The sequence below is a fragment of the Toxoplasma gondii genome, chromosome VIII (assembly GCF_000006565.2).
Source record: "Toxoplasma gondii ME49 chromosome VIII, whole genome shotgun sequence".
Taxonomy (NCBI): Eukaryota; Apicomplexa; class Conoidasida; order Eucoccidiorida; family Sarcocystidae; genus Toxoplasma; species Toxoplasma gondii.
In genome coordinates this window covers 388,049-407,901 of record NC_031476.1, presented here as the reverse complement: position 1 = coordinate 407,901, position 19,853 = coordinate 388,049, and the positions used below count along the sequence as shown (strand labels likewise).

General features: G+C 58.1%; 4 protein-coding genes across 4 annotated transcripts; all 4 read left to right on the top strand.

Moving 5' to 3' along the window:
* The first annotated feature begins 1,017 nt into the window (after positions 1-1,017).
* On the top strand, positions 1,018-1,599 carry TGME49_229730 (hypothetical protein). The gene has a single exon (XM_002367866.1). The coding sequence runs from the start codon at positions 1,113-1,115 to the stop codon at positions 1,482-1,484; it is 372 nt and encodes a 123-aa protein (XP_002367907.1). The 5' UTR covers positions 1,018-1,112; the 3' UTR covers positions 1,485-1,599.
* A 1,109-nt stretch (positions 1,600-2,708) lies between these two features.
* On the top strand, positions 2,709-10,905 carry TGME49_229720 (hypothetical protein; the record flags this gene model as incomplete). The annotated part of the gene is made up of 2 exons (XM_002367865.2): positions 2,709-5,742; positions 6,060-10,905. 2 exons carry the CDS (start codon positions 2,709-2,711, stop codon positions 9,800-9,802), a joined length of 6,777 nt encoding a protein of 2,258 aa, XP_002367906.2. The 3' UTR covers positions 9,803-10,905.
* Positions 10,906-12,946: 2,041 nt separating this feature from the next.
* Positions 12,947-16,468, top strand: TGME49_229710 (OTU family cysteine protease; the record flags this gene model as incomplete). The annotated part of the gene is made up of 1 exon (XM_002367864.2): positions 12,947-16,468. One exon carries the CDS (start codon positions 12,947-12,949, stop codon positions 15,908-15,910), a length of 2,964 nt encoding a protein of 987 aa, XP_002367905.2. The 3' UTR covers positions 15,911-16,468.
* A 2,679-nt stretch (positions 16,469-19,147) lies between these two features.
* TGME49_229700 (hypothetical protein) lies at positions 19,148-19,814 on the top strand (the record flags this gene model as incomplete). Its single annotated transcript, XM_002367863.1, has 1 exon — positions 19,148-19,814. Exon 1 carries the CDS (start codon positions 19,185-19,187, stop codon positions 19,812-19,814), a length of 630 nt encoding a protein of 209 aa, XP_002367904.1. The 5' UTR covers positions 19,148-19,184.
* Between the last annotated feature and the right edge of the window lie 39 nt (positions 19,815-19,853).

The following is a 19,853-nucleotide window of genomic DNA, read 5'->3' as shown; positions in this document are numbered from 1 at the left end:
CATGTGAGTGGGCGTTCCACCGTTCGTCGTCGCGTAACGGAAATGTACGCGATGTTTGCTCAGGCGAGCTTTACTGGCCTCCCCTGTCGAGAAGAACATTTACAGCTTACAGGTTCGAAATCAGGTGTCGCGTGTTTTCCGCCGTGCATTCCATTAGAGAAGCCGGCTAGTTTTTCAAATAAGCGCGGGAGGCCATTGTACTTCACGCACTTACCATGGTGGTCATGAACAACACAGTAGAACTTGGATATTGCTCTTTTCAAGTCACTTCTCGTTTGTCCTTAATTCTCTCTCTTTTATCCCCGCGGCACCTTTATGACGTGCACGCAGGTGTTCGTGTGTCGTCGTAATCGAAAAACAACGCTCAGATCGCTCCTACGCTACGACTCCAAATTTATATACGGTGTCTAACTCGCGTGTCTTTCACTCGGTTGATCGAAAACCAACGAACCCGCCGGTGGAATTTGAGCGTTGTTTCGAGTGAACGAACAGCTTCTGCCGCACTCTCAAGGCGGTCGACAGTGCGGGTGTGTGGGGGTTCTACTAGCTCTCGATGCATTCCAGTGATGAGCAGCCACTCGTGGGTGTGGCGAATACGTCGCTTTGTTTCCTTCGTATCAAGCTGCCTGGCAGTGTATAACGACGGCAGAAAGGGGATGTTGTTTGCTTAACGCCCTGCTCACTTAAGTACGATTGCGCGAGCTGTGAAACAAAATCGGAACTCGGCTAACTTATCTCGTACACATCTCACGATTCTCTCGAGCTGAAACTCGTGGCCAGACAGACCGAGAGCGAGGCTGCTCCTCTGTGTTTGCAATTCAGTAGCGAACGCTGGGGTTGTGCGTCCGTCCCTACATAACGGAGATCATGCCTGAAGTGTCACTGGGTCAGTGCCAGGGACCAGTGCCGGGCACTGTTCCGGCACTTGACAGTGTGTCCGGCGCTCTGCCTTTGGTACACGTCTGTCGGGGGACACCTGAGCTAGCCACCCATCCCCCTAAGTGAGTTTTTTGGAGTTTTCTCTGTGAATTCTCTAAAGAAAAAACTATGAGGAGACACGCGAGAAGAAGTTCGGGCGCGGAGTGAACAATGCCGCCATCATAGCCACAAAAATGTGGCGGGGACCCAGAGGGACATCCCCCGCGTCAGAGGCGGGTTTTTCCCCGTGCCCTCTTCCGGCGCCCGGCGCGCCAGATGCGCACAAGCTCGTCCGTTTTTGGAGGATTGTTTGGTCACACTGGCCGACGAAAAGCGACATATGGCGGGAAGACCGTGTGTGGAGAGACTGGCATGGACCACAGCCAAAAGGGCAGAGGAAAATGGAAGGAAAATACCGGCAAAACGAGCCTTCAGCGGAGGAAAACCTCCTCATTAGGCGTTGCTCCTACCTTCGGCGACCGTGGGGGAGGGGCCAGGCCGCAGGCGCTGCACGACAGAGCGACGGTGCCACTTGCCGTCTCCAGGTCGTGGTCAAATTCTGCTAGAGCACGATCCCTCCAACCGGTTTTCCGACGCCGCGGCCCTTTCCTCGTATTTTCCTTTTATCGCCGTGTTCCCGCCACTGTTTGTTTTTGCTCAGGTTTCTCCACTTCCCGCCTCGGGAGAAGGGGTCACTTCGGCCCACAGAACTTTGGCAACGTTTGGTCGCGTTGTCTGTGAGTGCGGGGTGCTCCCCTGCCAGGCGAGGGGAAGCCTTGGGTTCAGTAGCCTTCGTCGCGTCCAACTTCGCGTCATCAGATGGCTTTCAGTGGCTCAATGGCAGTCTCTCCGTGGTCTGTGCGGCTGAGATAAACACCGGCCATGTAGGAACGCCGTCGGTAGTCATCGGGTCAATGCAGAAAACCCGACCAACTTCGCTCGACCAGACACCAGCCGCCGAGTGTATGTACACCGTTAGTCATTAAATCTCAGTGCCGAGAAGCGCCCGCCAAACTTGCAAAACGCGTCGTCCTCTAGTTTGTCACCGTGAACCTGGACGGGAAATTCGTGGTTTCCTCTCGTTTCTCTGGAACTTCAAAGAGCCTAAAGGTGGCGAGATTTTGTGGGAACGAATGTACAGGGTCACAACATCGTGGTCCTATGTGGCACAGCTCTCGCCGTCTCCGGTTTCACTCGTTGTTCCAGGAACGCAGGACAAACTCGGGGGGAGTTCCCTCAGTGCTCTTTTCCAAACGTGCGCTTTGGAAAACGAAACATTCGCGTGAGTTCCTGTCCTTCCCCTCCTGTCTCCCCAGGCATGCACTGTTGTCACCTCTTATCTGTTGCCTCGTGCCCTGGTATGGCACTTTATCAAACACCCGACCGTGTCTTGCATGGGTACGTGGGTTCGGTTTAAGAGGTATTCTGATGCATGTGTCGCACTTTTCTTCGAGGGAGTGACGTTTCATGTCAACTGCGCAGAGGTCCGCCGTCTCTTTTGAGAACTCATGGTTATTCTTCTTCTGTGCCGTGTCAAGGACGGACTGCGACCGCACTTTCTGCGGTTAGATTCACGCAGGAGTGGGCAGCAAGTTAGCGTGATATTTCCTCGGCCCCGTGACCGCGGACGCTGTATCGACAGCCCTTAGCTTCGACGTTTTTCAGCGTCCCTTCTGACTTCAATGTGAAGCAGGCGCCGTCTTTCACTTTTGCCGGCCCCTACGTGGAGCCCGCGAGGTCGCTGCCTCGCTCTCCTCCCTTTGAATTATTCCTCCCCCCTTTTCTCGAGAATGAAGTCTTCTGACAGCTTCCACCTCGTGCATGAAATATCAGTGCCTTATTCTACTTCGGCCCTCGACCCCCACTTGCTGCCTGCTCGTTACCATGGCAACGACACCAGTTTCACACCGATACCGACCGTCGCCACCTCACCCCAGCCTGTGCCCAATGTCAGCATGGACCTAGCTTCCCAGGGACCTCTCCCTTCAACTCTCCAGTGCCCCGCCGCGCCATCTCTCTCCACGGCGGTCGACGGAGGGCCGCTAGTCCCGGGCTTCCTCCCACCTGCTTCCTCTGGCGTCGTCAGCCCCTCGTCCTCTCTCCTTCTCTCCTCCGCCCCTCCGCCTGTACACTACAATGCCTTCCAGTTCTATGCGACGGCGCAATGCCAGCAGCAGAACCTCTGCCAGCCTGCAGCGTCCAGTTGGGGCCCGGCGACCGCCGGAGTGGTCGCCTCGAGTGGATCGTCTCAACTCTCGGGAAGTCCCTTCCTTCCGGTCTTCCTCCCGCCGATGAACTCTTCCCTGTATGTGACTCCTGACCCCAGTGCAAATGTACTGTCTTCCACAGCGGTCCATCTCTGCGTGAGCTCCTCGGTCGGGGCCATCGAGTGCCCCGGCCTCGGCCACGGCGACAGCCAGCAGGGACCAACCGCCCCTGGGACGCCCCTAGCGGGCCGGGACGACGCATCCTTGGTCGGCTTGAATCAGGGAGGCAGTGGCGCGTGTATGCCGCTAGTCGTGCTCGCCTCGCCTTCGGTCTACTCGCTCATGCCCCAGCAACAGCATATGGCGGCTTCTGCGGTGTATGAACAGCAGGTCAGGGGATGGGTTCCGTATGGCTTCCAATCATCCGAGCAGGCGTATTGGGCGCTTTCATCTCGGAGCCTGCACTCTCCGGCTCTCTGTGGGGTCGCTCCGACCCTAGCGCCCGTCGTTGCTCCAAACGCGGCTTCCATGTCACGGGCGTCTCCTTCTGAGACACTTTGTGTCGATTCTCAGAACCGAGAGAGGACGCACGAGGTTGCATGTGAATCTGTCAAAGAATCTCAGGGCCCACTCACACCCATAGGCTCCCCTTATTCACCCGGGCAGCACGCGGCTGAAGTACAGCTTTGCGATGGATACAGAGATGAGGCTCAGGGCCGAGAGGAGGAGTGTCAAACGTCAACGAACTGCATGCAGATCATCTGCGCGGTCCAGTCGCAGGCAGTTGAACAAGAGATGAGCGTAGCTGAAGCGGGTGTCTCCTCTCCGAGAGGGCTCGAGGGGGACCAAAGCCACGGGCTAGAAGAGACTCGACCGGTTACGCCAGAGGCGCGGCTTCCTGTCTTCTCTGCCGACTGTCCCTACACCGTGTCGGCGGCCGCCAGCGGCTCCGTCGCGGACGACTTGGGGTCGACTCCCGGAGGTTACCGGACGGATCCAAGTGGCGAGGCACCGAACAGACGCGACAGCCAGGTCCCCACTTCGTCTCAAGAAACTGCAGCGAGCTTCAGCGCGGCGAACAGTCTTCCGGGCGACGGCCTGGCGGATTTCAAGGGTACTCGGAGTCTGGATGGCAGCCAGGAAAGCGAGGCAGCACTGGATGTTTCGCCGTTTGTCCCTGCAAACAGGGAACGGGGGCCACAAGAGGGTGGAAGCTTTCTGAGGCAAACCGTGGAGGGAGGCGGCAGGACTCGGGCCCCTGCCGGGTCGTATGTCGGGAGGAAGAAGGTTGGTGTGCGAGGGCTAGCCTTTTCGCAAGGTGGCGCCCCGCGCAGGGAGGCGCTTTCTTCTCTCCCGGCGAATTTGGGCGTGTCTCTGGATCCTTGTTCTCTCTTGGAGGCCCCAGCTGCCTCGTTTCCTTGCGCCCCACCGACAACGGGCGCACCCCTGCTTTCTCTAGGAGACGGCGAGACAGAGACTGTCTCCAGAGTCTCCCGCAAGCAACGCGTTCACCGGGGAGCACTTCAGGCGGGCGAGGCTGGAGGCGCCAGGATGTTCGAGGCAGCGGAAGAGACAGGAGATAGAGAAAGGCCTCGCCGGCCTGGGATGTGTGGCCGGGAAGCTGAGGTCAATCTCAGAGCCAGGCTCCTGCGGGCTGCAGAGACGCAGAGCCAAGCCCCTTCTGCCTTAAAGGAGAGACCCGCGTGCGGCGGAGACGCGGCTGAGGTGGCAGAGAACTGCCAGGAGTCACCGCAAAGTCATCACGGCCCAGCCGGCGCATCTGTGGCTCAGGAATCGTCTCCATCATCCGTTGCCCCAGCGTTCGCGGGAGCCAATGTGCGCGTCCTCGAAACTGTCACCAGTGCTCAGGTACTAGAGTCTGACATACCTTCCCAGCGCCCCCCAGTCTTGCTCCCCATCACATCGCCCACAGTCTCGCGTCGTATCACCTCGCCTGCATCTCTTCCACTGCCGTCTCAAGGTTTTTTTCCCTGCGCCCTGCAGGGTGTCCAAGCAGGCCCCGCAGCGTCGGCTCCGGTGTGCAACTCTCTCGTCCCCTTGCCGTATCCGTCATTCGCAGCGTCTCCTTATCCGTCCGATGTGCACCTCCAGACTGAACCGGGGCCGGAGCTCAATTTAAATGTGTGCCAAAACAGCGAGGCCACTTCTGTACCTTTTTCACAGTTTCCGGATTTCCCCGTGCCTGTCGCGCACCCTGCTGCCAATGTGGGCGGGGTGTCTTCCAATTTTGAGAGTGCGACGTATGCCGTACGCGAGTCGATGGCCGGAGGATCGCAAGAACCGCTCTTCTCCGAGCCGCTTGTCGCGCAGCCCCCCGTCGCTGTCCCCACCCAAGCGTGCCCTCAGTCCCCCACTCAGGGGCCAGGTGCGCCCGTCCCTGCCGTAGGGGGTGGTGGGGAGTTGTCTTCTGTATCGGGGGGCGGGCGCAAGGCCGGCGAGAGGCCTAGCGGGAAGGGCCAAGCGGAGACAGGTGTCTGCAAGGAGCTACGAGGGCGCGGCGACACCGAGACCGTCAAACAGGACGCGCGACGACGCCGAGCGACAGGCGGCCGAGCTGGCGCCGCCGTTCGGTCCTTTCAGGGCGACATGCCAGCAAGTAGGTTTCTGGCGTTATGTTTTGCATGCATGCGTCAGCCTCCTGCGTCGATATGCGCACTGGCCGGGTTAGGTTTCTGTTCAGTTTTTTCCTCCACAAAAAGAGTGTCGCTGGTCTTTCTTCTTGCTTCTTCCCACCAAAGTCACGCTCTGCGGTGCGTCCTTCACTGTCTTCCCTGTGGCCATTTCTCTCTTCTTCTCCCGATTCTCCTCGTTGTGGTGGTGCCCCTTCTCTCTCCTTCACCGTCTGTCCCGTCTCTTTTCCTCCGCGCCGCGAGCTTCATCCTGACATTCTGTGGTGTGCGACTCTGATCTCAGACCACCGGCCAGCGGTCCAGCCCCTTGGCCGCTCAGGCGTCGTATATACAGCCGAGGCTTCCCACCTGTTTGGCGCCAGGGCCCCAGGTGTCCGCCCTGACGCTCCGCGCTTCTCGACCGTCAGCATGGGAAGCGTCCAGGCGGTAACCGAAACGTCCACGCATGCACCTCCGGCGCGGATGTGCCGCCAGCGCGACCCGTGTCTCGGAGCCTTTCGGAGTGATCTGTCGCTCGGCTTCGCTGCAGGGCGCCATGTTGCACCTCTCCGATCCGCGCCTGAACCGAGGTCCCCTTCAGCTCAAGGCGCCGCCCCCGTATGTGCCTCAGACGCCGCGCGAGGAGGCACGGCTCGCTGCGGCGTCGGGCTGTCGCACCCAGGCTGGGCCGAGGAGACATCCTCCGGGTCTTGGCGGAGTTCCTGGGGCGAGGGCGGCAAGCAGACTCGAGAGCGACGCCAACGCAGTCACTGTAAGATGGAGACAAGAGACCGCGAGGCCGCATGGCTCGGCTCGCGTCGATACAGTCAACAGTTTCAGAGGCCTCTGACGGCCGTCCGGGAGCGCCACGGCGAGGCGCCTGGAGGCGGCCGCGGGCTCGTGAACAGCACCGCGGCTCCCAAGGCGTTCTGCGAGAATGCAGGGGCTCGCCCGCGCCCCAGCGTCTCGTCCACACACCAACGAGAGGGTCCGAAGGAGCCGCGAAAGCTTCCGGTCTGGCGCCCGCGACCTCGATCCTTCTCCATCGCCCCTTTGGGTGGCGGGGCGGAGGCATCGGAAGACCGCGAAGGCGCGTCGATGGCCTCGGGCCCGCCGGAGATGGGACTCGGCGCCCGCAGGCACGCGAGGCCGAAGCGCAGAAGCGAGGGCCAAATGGTCCTTGAGCTGTCCCGGAGAGCCACGGAACACTGCGCAGAGGAGCCGCGGGGACAGGCGGAGAACGGCGGCGTGAAGGTGTTTCCAGAAACGCAAAAGAGAGAAGAGTTGTGTCTTGACATGCCTGCACACAGATGGCGAGAGCGCAGGCTGTCGGACAGCGGCTTGCTCAGGGACGCTTCGGGGATTATGCCGCCCTCTTCTGGCTCCGTGCCGCCGACGCGACCGCCTCCTCCGGGACAGAGGCCAGGTCTTGTCTCTGAGGAGGTTTCGAGAGCGCCCCATCCTGCCCACATGCCTGCACTCACCTGCCCCTTTCCGGGTCCGCCGCTCACGCCTGCGGCGTCGGGGGTCGAAGCGACTCCGCCGAAGCGCGAGGCGAAGCACCAAAAGCCGTTCAAGAGAGGCAACGCGAGTCGTGGATGGGCACCCATGTCCCCGAGTGCCGCTTCCAGGTCGCCCCTGCTTTGGGCTCCACCGTCGTGCCTCTTTTGCAAGGTCCCTGCTGGCCCGCCCCTCCCAGGGCCGCAGCCGTCCATTCGGCAGTTTCCTTCTTGTCCAAATTTCGCCTCGATCCCTTTGCGGCCTCCGCCTCCGATTCAGCCGCCGCCCCCTACGCAACCTCCTCCACCGGGGGTCAACCCGCCGTCCGTGGTCCGCGGGCCTCGTCGCCCCTTGTCCCCGTTCTCGCCCTCCCTCGGTCGCGAAAACCGTTTTCCGGTGACGCTTCGCGGTGACGGCGAGCAGCCACCAGGGCCGAGACGTGAAGCCGGCGCTTGCAGTTCGGCTCACGTCCTGCTGTCGCCCACCCGTTGGATGCAGCAGCCGGGCGAGGCTCGCGTGGACGGCAGCGGGGAGAGGCGCCGCGGCAGCCACAGGTCGCGTCAAGGCCCACGGAAAGGCGAGTTGCACGATCTATACGGCTGGAGACAGCGAGAGGGGCTTTCAGGCCCGGCAGAGCCTCAGGAGCCGGGGAGTCTGCGCTGGCGCCCGCACGCCCCAGACGGGGTTCCCTGTGGGGTGGCGCCCTCGGAAAGGTTTCAGAAGCAGGGCTGGGACCCGCGGCTGGAGCGCGGCTCTGTTGTCGACCGAGAAGATCACAAGTCTCTTCTTCGGGATCATCGCCTTGCGGGCTCCGGGGGTCCCTCGCCGCATCGTGCGACTGCGGGAGGCCCGCCAGGAGTGTCCGAAGGCGGCGGCCGAGGGTGGACAGGGGGCGCGTGTGCCTCCCCTCCGCATGGCGGGCCTGGAGACGGAGATTCGTCTGGCACGCTGCTGCATGCAGCGGTACGGGATGGTCGACAAGAGGAAGGCCACGGAAGGGGACAGGAGAGAGACGCGAGACCCCCCCCGCCCGGTGAGATGCCGCCGTGTCGAGACCCTGAAGTCAAAGAACCGTGGGAGACGGAAAGATCCGGCAGCGAAGGAAGCAACTCGAGTTCAGCGCATGCGGTGAACGGCGTGGAGGCGCCGGTCTTCCGAAGCGAGCGCGGGAACCGCGAGAGAGGTGCGAGAACTCACGAATGGCGAGGGAGAGACAAGCCGACGACGCAGGTCAATGAGGGTTCTCCCCTGTCGCCGACCCATGCAAATCGCGGTGTGTATATCCAGCTGCCGGGACACTCTCGAACAGAGCGGGCGCGAGTGGGCTCCTTCCCTGGTGCCGAGGTATGTCCAAGAGGCTGGAAGAACAGGCGAGGCCGAGGCGGACGTGGGGAGGACGGAACGGGCGAGCCTGCGTTCGCTGGAAGGGCCTGCACGCCTGTGGAGCCCACGGGAGAGGCGGTGCGAGTTTCGCCGGGGACCGGAGCTGCCATGGTGGCTCGCGAATATGCTCCAGGGCGAGACACGAGGCATGCCGAATGTCGAGGCCCGCCGAGGAGTGTCGTCGGAGAAGGCCCGCGGCGGGAGGCGGACCAGATGCGGGGTGGATGCAAGCGGGACGACGCGCTCGACGACGCGTATCGCATGCACGGATTCACGACGAGCGACGGATTCCCTGTGTTATCTCGCGCCGGCGACGAGGTTTATGGTAGCGCCATGCGAGGCGGGAGAGGACGGCTGAACTGCGCAGCGTCCTCACCCTCGTCGTACGTGTGTGGCCGTGTATATCCTTCATCCTTGGCTTCGCCCTTCTCGGCGTCATTGCCTACCATGGCTCCCTTGGCGTCGGTCGCGTCTCCGACAGGCTCGATGTCGCCGGCTGCCTCATCGGAGTCTTTTTTCGCGAGCTCATCCGTCTCCTCTTTCCCCACAGTCTCATCGGCTTCCTCTCTTTACCGTCACACGGGCAGTGGCGCCGCCCGTGATGGGTCGTGGACCCCGTCTCCTGTGTCGCCTGTCTCGCGTTCGTCTCCTCTCTCGCCTATGTCTGCGCTAGGCTCTGTAGTCCCACATGCGCGAGGGGCGCCAGGCGTCCAGAGTGAGGAGACTCCGTTCGTCTCTGCTCAAGGTGACGCGGCTCACTCCCGAAACTTCGACTCGCGTCTGCCTAGGCGCCCGAGAACAACTGGGCATTCTTCCCCCGACTGTTCCCTGCATCGCTCTTTCCTGGGCACTTGTCTCCGGCCGCTTTCGCTCTACCCCGCACCTCTGCATGCGACATCCCTCTCTGGGAGAGACGACGCAGAAAGGAGGCAAAGAGGCAGCGAGGGAAAGCGAAGGAACGCCGGAACGACAGAAGAAATCAATGGCGAGGTGGAGGTGAAACCTCGCCCCTCCCGCTTCTTTCCGAGTGTCTATGAGGAACGAGTCTCCTGCCGACGACAAATGGCAAGGGACGAGGAGAACGATAAGTCTTTCACCCAGCTGGTGAACACCACTGAAATCACTAACGTGCTTGGAAGACGCCGTAGGCCGGTGAGACACTAACAATCACCGGACTTCTAGCTCCCTGTAAAAGTAGACGCCGAAGCACGTATTTCTCTGTGGATGCCTAGATGAATAGATGTATAGCAACCTGCTGGTATGGACCATCTTTCGGCGATAGTGAAAGTGAAGCAATCACCGGGGGACAAGTATCCCCGAGGCGACGGCGAATCACTCCGCCGCGAGGATGTGTACACACCTAGGGGCGTCAATGTATTTGTCGACCGTGTGTGTCGACACGGGCTCTCGTTCCCTCTTTTGGAACCCGAAGGAACGCCAGGACCCGCCACTCGCTGTTTCTCGAGGACGCCGTCAACGTTTGCTGAAGTGGAAATCGGCACAAGGAACCACCCTTCAGATGCCCAACTGTCGACTGGGACGAAAGAGCTTCGGAACCCTCCAGACAATGCCGGCATTCAGAACATAAGGTACATAGCCAGAGCAGACGCGACGCCTAAGAAAAAATGGACACGCGGACCGCGCAAGACGCTGGTGAAAAAAGGATCGATTCAGTGGCGTGCATGAAGGTGGCTGAAATGGAGGCAGAGAGATGAGTGAAACAAGGAGAAAAGAGAGGCCGAGGTGAGGGAAACAAAGGCAGATGGGAGGCAGGCACAGAAGGGGAGCAGAGACAGGAAATGTTGTCCAGGTGTTTTAATTCAAGATGCTAGGTCTTGTCAATGGCGGCAAGGGGTCCTCAGGAGATCGCTTTAGCGAGCTGAAGGTTCAGCTTCCCTCTTTGCTGCTTTTCGCTGGAACCGTTGATCTGGTTTCATTGTGCAATACGTGCCCGATCTAGTGTTCTTGAGGGACAGCATTTTGAGTGTCTCTGTCCGTGGAAGTTCCGCTTTGAAGCCTGTGCTTCCGCAACGGAATCCCCATGTCGACCGATTGGTGAGGAAGCGGGAGCGCAGTGTCTAATCACATATTTATGGCCGTGGGGCTTTGTACATCGATGGGCGTTTCGTTTTTCTGTGAATCTCTCTTGAACTCGTTTTTTGCGCTTCATCAATTCGCAGTGTTCCACACAGTCTCGCTCTCAGGTGGCAACTGGGGAGCGAAACGTTCTTTGTCGACGTTCTACAGGACGAAAACTCATGCAGTCTCGTCGTCACGTTGTCAAGACCGGGAATAGGTCCCGAAACCGACTGGCTTACTGTTACGGAGCAACGCTAAAACAGCAGAGACCGCACATGCGCGGCACACGCTTGCGCACGACTATAACCGAGTCTATACGTACAGAAATTCAGTGAGTAAATGTACGCGTCTGTATAAATATATCTGCACATACCTGTGTTTATCTGCATGTTTTGTTTCCAAATAATCACGCAAAACCCGTGCATGAGGCTGTGAAAGGGGGACGCTGTTGTGTGTCTTGGATGCCCTTTGCGACGGGAACACAAGCATAACCTCTATGTCACTGGAGATCTCGATCCACGAAAACCACATCCTCCCTCCAGCTGTTTGTTTGCACTCTCACAACCATGGAGATTCTTTTCTGTTGTATCACCAACCACCGGCCGAAGACAACTGGTTTTCGAAGACAGTGCATTGGCACCGTTGAGCGGGATGCGACCTGTGAAGATGGACCATCATTCACAGTGAGGCGGCTCAGCGTAGTACCGTAGTTCGACGCCAGCTTTTTTTTGCCGGCTACGCTGAAATACGCAATCTCAGTGGACTCGGGGCACTTAATTCGCCGCCTGTTAACGTCAGGCGACTGCCACATCAAGAAAACGCCTGTGTCTCACGGACAGGACGCTTCCCCCAAGTGCCACAGAACCTCTCTGGTGTACAAATAGCTGCCGAGTGTTGGACGGCGCTTTCCGCAGCCGTTTTCGTTTCCCGTGTGTCCACCTCTCAGCGGCACTTTTCCACGCTAGGGACTATCGTGAATTTAAGCTGCGTTCGAGCGTGTCCGCCTCCCACTGCGACAGGCACAAGCCACTTTCACCTGCAGCAAGCTGGTACGTTTGGTTCTAAAGTGCGTAGAACAAATTCGAGTACGGGTGCTGCTCCGCCGCTCCTGCCGGCCTCGCTCGCTATGCGTGACATTGGAAAATGAAGGATTCTGCGGTGTCAGTCGCTCTGTGGCTCTTTGCGAGTTCAAGAAAGCGGGGAAAACCGACAGTCAGGCTGACAAAGAGAGTTTTCAGTGCACGAGGAAGCTCCGTGGAGCGACGCAGGGGGCGCGCAGGACTCAGAGAACTCCGGACGCGGGGAGACACAAAAAACAGAAAAACAGGGGACATGAAAAATCATAAGGGTGAAAATAAGGATTATAGTTCGCACAGGCAAACGGTTATGACGAGCCGGAGCCGGAGGAGCCAGAAAATCTATGAAAAGGCCTCTCAGAGTGACAGCGACTCTGCATGCTCCGTGTGTCGATGATGCTCACTGTTTGGCCGCAGCGTAGGTTTCCCAGTGAAAGCTTTCTGCGCCAAGACACCTGCGTTGTGCTACAGTTTTTTCGTTTCTCGAATCACCTGTTCCAGACTTGATCGAGTTTTTGCCACCGTTCTTTCGCTCGAACCCCAGTGTATTCTTCGTCCAGTCTTTTGCCCCTTGGCAACAAGCCACGGCGGTTGTGCGAGAGGCCTGGATAGTCGCAGCAGAAAGACGTCGATGAGGCATGTCGCTGGCAAAGGCGGCAAGGCACCGGAAAAAAAGCTCACAATACCCAGTTTTTGATCAGGTGAGCCCTTGTTTGTCTCTCGTACTGTTCGGTGAAAATGCGAAAACTGAGGCAGGTCTGTTTTGCTTCTCTTCCTGGCGGTTGCGTTGGTGCCCTGCAGTTCGTGAACTGCAGGAATTGGCGTTCTTCCGCGGTCGTGTAAACGAGCAAAGACGCGCGGCAGGCCCTTTCGCGAACTCTGGCTGTGTTTATCTCCCGCTGTTCCGCCGATATTACTCTCCCTTCTTTCTCCGTTTGTGGTGCCTCTCTTGTTTTCTTGATTGCCTTGGCTTGTGCCTTTTTTCCTTCGATACTCCCGGTCACGTCCCTGATTGGATGCTGCTCTAAAACCCGAACAAAAGTGTGCACGCCAGCATGCATAGGTTTTGCGTTGCACTTTCCCCGTTCGGTTTGGCCGCAGAGATCGCTGCTTTCCCCGCTGCCCGTCGTTTCTCCTCCCCCCACCTCTGTCCATGTATGCACACCTCGCCTTCCTCTTGCTCGGTGTTCTGTTGCTGTCTCTCCCCCTCTTCCTCTTTTCTCGTTTTCCCCTCCCCGTCTTCATCAGAGGAGCTGCAAAGCGACGAAAGGCACAACGGAGAGACGCGTGGCTAGGGGGCGCTGTCGCGAAGCGAGGGGATCTGCCATCTGCTTCTTCGTGTTTTCCTCGGGCGTCGTCCTCACCTCTCTCTGTCTCTCCTCTTTCCTTTTGCCTCTCGCACCTCCTTTCTCTCCTCCTGCCCTTTCTGGAGATCTCTTTTCTCGCTCCCGCGCTTCGCGCAACGGTCCTCTACTGGCTGTCTGTCTTCCCCGCATTCTCGTCTCTTCGGTTCTTCCCTGCGCCTTCCACTCTCCGGTCTCTCCTTCCTTGTTCTTTCGGCTCCTCCCTGCTCCGCTTCCTGATGGGGAAGAAGAAGAACGGGCGAGGGCGAGGGACGGCCCGGAGGCCGGGGAAAGAGCGGCGGGGCGACTCCGACGGCGAGCAGCCGGAGAAGAGTGACCGGCGCGAGAAAAAGGAAAAGGCGTCTCGTGACACGGCAGGGTGTTCGTCCTTCTCGTCGCAGTTGCAGGCTTACGGCCTCGAACTGGAGTTGATTGTTCCTGACGGGAACTGTCTCTTTCGGGCCTTCGCCGACCAGCACTGCGGCAAGCAGGAGCGGCACGGTGAGTACCGCGAGAAGGCTGTGGACTACATTGAGGCGCATGCGGAGGACTTCCAGTGCTTCCTCTCTGAAGAAGAAGAAAGCTTCAAGAAGTACGTCAACCGCATGCGCCGCCTCGGCACCTGGGGCAGCCAAGTGGAGCTGCAAGCCCTCAGCCAGGTGTACGAAGTGAGTCTCTTCGTCCACGTAGCCAACGGGGTGGAGCCCGTGGGGCGCTGGCACGGCGGCGCGGGGGCCCCGCAAGGAGACACCTGTGGGAAGAAGAAAGGCCGAGGTGTGGGGAAGAAAGGCGGAGCGAAGCCGAACCAGCGACGCGGTCGCGGAGACGACGAAGGAGACGGAGAAGACTGGAACATCTGCAAGATGGAGAACTTCTCGGAATCGCATCCGTGCCTGCAGCTTGCCTTCCACGTCAACCATGAACACTACAACTCGATTCGGGTCCGAGGCCAAACCCCAGGGAAGATGCTCACTCTCGCGCAAGTCCGCCGCGTCCTGAACATGAAGGCTGAGTCGGACCGGGAGTCGGGAGAGACTGGAGAAGAGACGGCGGACGAGGCGGCACCAGAGCCAGTCGAGGAGGAGGAAGAGGAGGAGGAAGAGGAGGAAGAAGCAGCGACAGAGAAGCGCGAGTGCGTCGAACGGGGGACAGAAGAAGACCTCGAGGAGGCAGACAAGAGCGTGGAGGGCGAGAGGGGAGAGTCTGCGACAAGGAGAGTCGAGAGCGACACACAAGTGCGAGGACCAGCGGAGTCCGTGAGAGCCGGGCAAAGGGAGCAGGAAGGGGAGAAAGACGAGGGTGTATTCCCCGGCGTCCAGCCCGCGACTGAGGCGTCTGGCAACTGCGTCAGGAATCTGTTGGAGAGCAAAGGCGAGGAGCACGAGGAATCCAGGGAACAGGTGGAAGACGCCGCGACCCAGAGTGGGGACGGTTCAGCGAAAAGCCGAGAGGAAACAGTCGAACTTACTCTGGTGGAAGCGGGCAAGTCGGAAGAAACAGAAGGAACAGCGAGCGAGGAAGAAAAGTGCGGCGACGCAAGAAAACAAGAGACATCTGCTGCCGAGGAGACCGCAGAGCAGATCCCGGAGGGGGATGTCAAAAGGCATGGAGCGAGGGGAAAGAGAAGGATTCAACAGAGAGAAAGAGGGGAGCAGTCGACGACGGAGGACAGGAAAACAGCGGACAGAGCATCGAAGAACGACGCCCTCAGGGAAAAAGGCGAGGCCTCTTCCTTTGCGCCAGACAAACATGCACAAGAGGACGCAAGGTCCCAGCACACACGTTCTTCTTCCTCAGCTTCAAATGGGTCTTCCTCATCTGTCTCGGTTTCTTCTTCATCTGCTCTTAGCTCCACTTCATCTTGCTGCCTTTCTCTGCCACAGTCTTCCTCTCCCTCCTCTTCGTCCTCTCGCTCCTCTTTTTCCTCTTCGTCTGTCGCTTGTTGCTCTTTTTCGCCAGCTTCTGTTCCTGTTTCTTGTTCGTCGGTTGCTGCTTCTGCCAGTGTGCGCCCTTTGGCTCGGAGTGTCTCTGCGTCTCCCAGGTGGGCGACTGTACCGCGCCGGTCTCGTAGCACGGGGGCGTTAGTTCGCAGCAGCGGCGAAGTAGAGAGAGAAGCGAGTTTCTGTTTTGCTTCTCGCCAGTGTTGTCTGGTCCCTTCCTCAGGGAATGCATCCGTCTCAGATTCTCCAGCGTCGTCGGATGAGGCTTTCTCAGCTCCTGCGCATGCAGAGGCCTTCTCTCTTCATGGTGGGCTTCCTGCATCGGGGTCGCCGTCGCGAGAGAACTCAAGTTCGGAGGACGGCGCCTCTCGCTTCTTGCACTCGCATCGCCTCTCGGAGTGCAGAGGAGACCACCGAAGGCCGTGTGCAGGCTTCCATGCAGACCTTCGAGAAGGAGAAAAGGACGGCTTCCAAAACAGGCGCGTGAAGCGACGCAACTCTCTGCGAGTCTGCTCAACCTCTTCCTGGTCGCCGTCGCGATCACTTCTTTCTGGACGTTCTTCTCGGATATGCGCGACTTGCGGGTACCGCATGCAGCCCCTCCCCTCTTCTTTGAAGCAGAGTGCGCGTCCTTCTCCTCTGTCTGAGTCGCCTTCTCTGCCTTCTTCTGTGCTGTCGGGTGCCTCGTGTTCCGCCGCTGCAGTGGCCTCCTCGCCCTCTGCTTTAGTTCCTTCTTCTCGCTGCTCGTCTGAGGTCCTTCCGAACGGAGATGAGGAGACAGGAGAGGAGAAGGATGAGCGCGAAGCGCGTCCGTCGCCGCTGGTGTGCGTGTGAGTTACGTAGGAGGTTTGCGAATAATGTTTTTTCAGTACATTCTGAAATGGGATCACTCGGTCTACATAGGCTGCCTTTTTCTGGGGAGCATGTACTGCGGATTGGCTGAGTGGACTCGATCTTGAAGGCCTCTGTTGAGTTTGGCCGGTTGCTGCATTCGTTGTGTGAGATGTGAAGCTGGGAGACAGCCGTGACAAGATCATTCCTTTTCTCCCTCTCAAATCGCAGGGTGCCTCGCGCCTGTGGCTTGCGAACAAGAGACGAAACGAGCCAATGGAGCGGTCTGAGAAAAACAGGCCGACGACGAGAGTGGTGGAGACGCAGACGAGACTCGAACAAGAAGCGCGGTCGCCTTGCGAGAGCAGAGAGGGACAGGAAGCAGCGAGGTTTCGCTCAATCGTCTTTTCTCATTTTCTCTCGACGTTCCGAAGTGAGATTGGAACGCAGAGACACTCGGGAGGGCGCTTGACCGTCGCTTTCTGTTTGTCCTCTGTACAGAAGCACGTTGTCAGCGGGTGTTCTGCGGTGCGGGGAAAGATTTCCGCAGGTCGAGAGGTAAAGCTCTCAATTTATGTGAACGTTTCTCTCGAGAGTCTCGGCATGCAGACCCAGAGGGCAGAGACAATAGTCGCGGAACGAAAGTACAAAGATGCCGATTTTTAGGTTCGCATTTCCCGTAGTTTTCACAGGAGGAGTCTTGCGGAACCTCTTTCCTCCGGATAGATTCCATGGAAAACGTAGGCTTCACATGCTTGGGAAAGGTTGAGCCGCTAACTCACTCGACTCTACGCGCGTATACAGCCGTGCATGTGCGTCTGTGTCTCCCGTGCCGATCTTTACACTGTTGTGTCCAGTGTGTGAGCTACGTCGAGTAATAAAAGTAGAGGTAGCCGTGCATGCAAATAAACTCCGATTTCTTGTCGGCGGTGGCGCTGCCTAGTCTGCGTCGGAGTGTATGTTTTTTTAGATGGCTGTCGGTCACATTCAAGCCGATTTGGTTAGAGAAACAGACTTTGGAAAGGCCTTGCACAGCCGGAGCGTGCATGCACAGAACTGCGATACGGCCTCTTGCCGCTGCTCCATTTTCGGCGGTGCTTCATACCGCTCGTATGCGGTCCCAGTTGCCGGAGTTTTTCCTTTCAGACAAACCAGCAGAAACAGGACTATCCAGTAGGCCTTACCGTTCTTAAAGTTTTGAGGGAAGTAACTCACGCGGTTGCTTGTGCCCCGATTCTTTCGCGCACTCCTCAACTTTGCCTTTAGTAGAAGCGATGCCTTGGCAGGTAGACGTCGGTCCACATAGAAATACTTTTTCTCGAAGTCACTGGGCCATTCATCTCCTCCAGAAGCCCCTTCCGATCGCGGAGTTACGGCGTGCTGTTGAGTTTCGCATAGGCATCTTCGGGAGAGACCGGGGAACGTTTTTAATAACCCCTCACGGGGGGGACGCAGAAGCCAAGGATATAAAGAGAACCCAAGAGTTTTGCACGTGCTCTGGTCAGAACAGTCTGAAATTCAAAACGTGGCAGACTGTTTTTTAATGCCCTGACACATCCCCTCGTATGTGGGTCCCCCGAGGGGGCGGCGGCTCTTCAATCCTTTTACAATCTTGCTGCCCATTGAAAAGCACCGTTTAGTCGACTGCCTTCTTGCGTCTCTTCGGACAGCTTGGCGTGCATCCAGGTCTCACAGAAACAAGCATTTCGACTTCACGACTAGGTCGAGTGCGGGTTGTCCGCGGTAGTTCCAGGATTGCATTCGTCTGGTACGAACGCGCATTTCTTTCTCCACCGCAACTAGCACGCTGAAACGCCATGCACGAGTTTGTTCTCGTATTGCTATTGGAGGCCACCAGACTCTCAAAAGTCTGGACAACTCTTTTTTCGTCTCTGTTGGAGCTGTGGGTGGCAGAGAGAAGCGCGCAATTCTTGGGATCGCGCGCTCATGGTTCTGGCTGTGGGGTCTGAACTAGCGTTTCCTTGACAGGCTGGAGGCGCAGAGACACCAACAGACTAAAGCAACCGAACTCCTTTCAACATCAGTGACAATATCGAATCAGACACACTGCCCTGTGAAAAAGTACGAGTTGCCGCCGACTCCGGCTCGCGTTCCACGACGGCCGCATCTGTGAGTGTTCATTGCCAAGTGGCTCGGTCAAGTCTGTGGGTTCGCGAGATTCGACACTATTAGCTGTCTCAAGCATCCAGTTGCGTTTTGTGTCCATCAGTCCCGATTAACTTGACTGTTCTTCGTAGCTGGAGTCAGAGCCAGGATACTAGGCACTCTGGTCGGTCTGTTTAGTCTGTTTATCCGGTTTGCGCGGTGCAGTTCTGGATCGCGGATCCTACGTACAGGGGGGCAGAATCTACTTATAATGATACACTTCTGCACAAGGTTTGGTTGTGCCGCGCGCTTTTCGCGTGACAAGTGATCCCATTTTCTCTGTTTGCATTTCAGAAGCAGAGTGAAACCGTGTTGAAAGACCGGCGATCCCGACTTGACGGCTGGCAGTCGCTGCGTTAGACGAGTAAGCCGCCTGTTTGCGGCTTGTGAACTCCACGAAGTGGAGTCTGCGACTTTAGCCGTGAGGAACATTTCTTCGCAGACCGCCAAGCCTGTCAGCAAACACGCGAGAAAGTCGCTTCTTTGAGTAAGCGGCCAGACGCAGCTAGCCAGAACTGAGTTGTGAATGCTCGAGCTCAGGTGTCCACCACCTGCCCCAAAGGGTCAGCCGCACCGGTATGTCCATTCTTTTCGGTTTTTTTGTGTCGAAGAAGCGCGTTCTAGACGGTGGGTGACGAGGCAGGTGTCATTGGATTCGTGTGGTTCGACCACAAAGTGATATTCTTTTCTGGAAGGACGCTGTTGAAGATTCGCGTTGGTTGGCGCGGAAACAGCGCGAACGACCCGCTCTGTCCCACGAACATCGGGAAGCAACGTCTTGCCTCGCGCGTTACTCGTGTCTCTGGAGGAGCAGCGAGAGCGCGGAACGACGAGGAAACGCGGCACGTGTAGAGAAAGGAGAATTTGTCCGTTCTTTAACCAGACAGTTTCGAATCTTGGCAAAAACCGAACTGGCGCCAACCCCCGGGAACTTCCGAAACCATGTCTTGCAACGCGTGTCTCTCTGGTAACACCGGGGAGGGTCACGGGAGAGCGTTGGGGGTCGCTTTTTTTCGCACAGCGTGTCGAAAGTGTTTGTCAAAAAAAACGCAAAGCTCGGGCGTCTTATTCCGAGACGGGAGGTCTTCCCCCGCTCCTCGTTTCCGCAGGAATGTTGGGCTCTCCACGGAACCAAGAAGAATTGGACGCTGTCCGTTTCCTCCCTGCTTCAAGCCCCGTCGCCTGTTCGTCGCTTTGGTCCTTTTGTGCGGTAAATGTGTGTGAGTCGCACTTTGACCTTGTTCTGTCTCTTCGTTCGCCTTTCTTGCTCCCCCATCTGCATTCTGAGAAAGACAGAGACCCTGGAGAGCGTCGCTGCCGAGACGGCGGGGCGCGAAGCACTGTACAATCGGCTTTCGTCAAGGCCATCCTTTCCTCGCCGTTCCTTTATTTTGTTTTCCTGCTCCCTTTCGCTCTTTCCGTGTCACACACTCTTCCGTTGCCCCTGTCCTCCTCTTGCGCCTTTCCGGGTCTCTCATGTCCTCGCGTCTGCTTCCCTTTGCTTCTTTTTTCAAGGTCTCGACTGTCTCCGTATGTCTTCCGAGTTTTTTTTCGTTTCGCACTCCGTTCGCGTCTCCCTTTGTTGGAGAGACGAAAGCAGTCGCCTCTGCAGCGCATGCAGGTGCCACAAAGAATGACTCCAAGTGTATGGACCCCTCGCGGTCTCCTTGGCTTCCGCTCTTCCCCCGCTGAGAGGGACGAGCACAGAGACAGAACACACAGAACGAAAACGAGAGATTGACATCAGGGCTGTAGAGCACAGAAGAAAGAAGAAACGCAG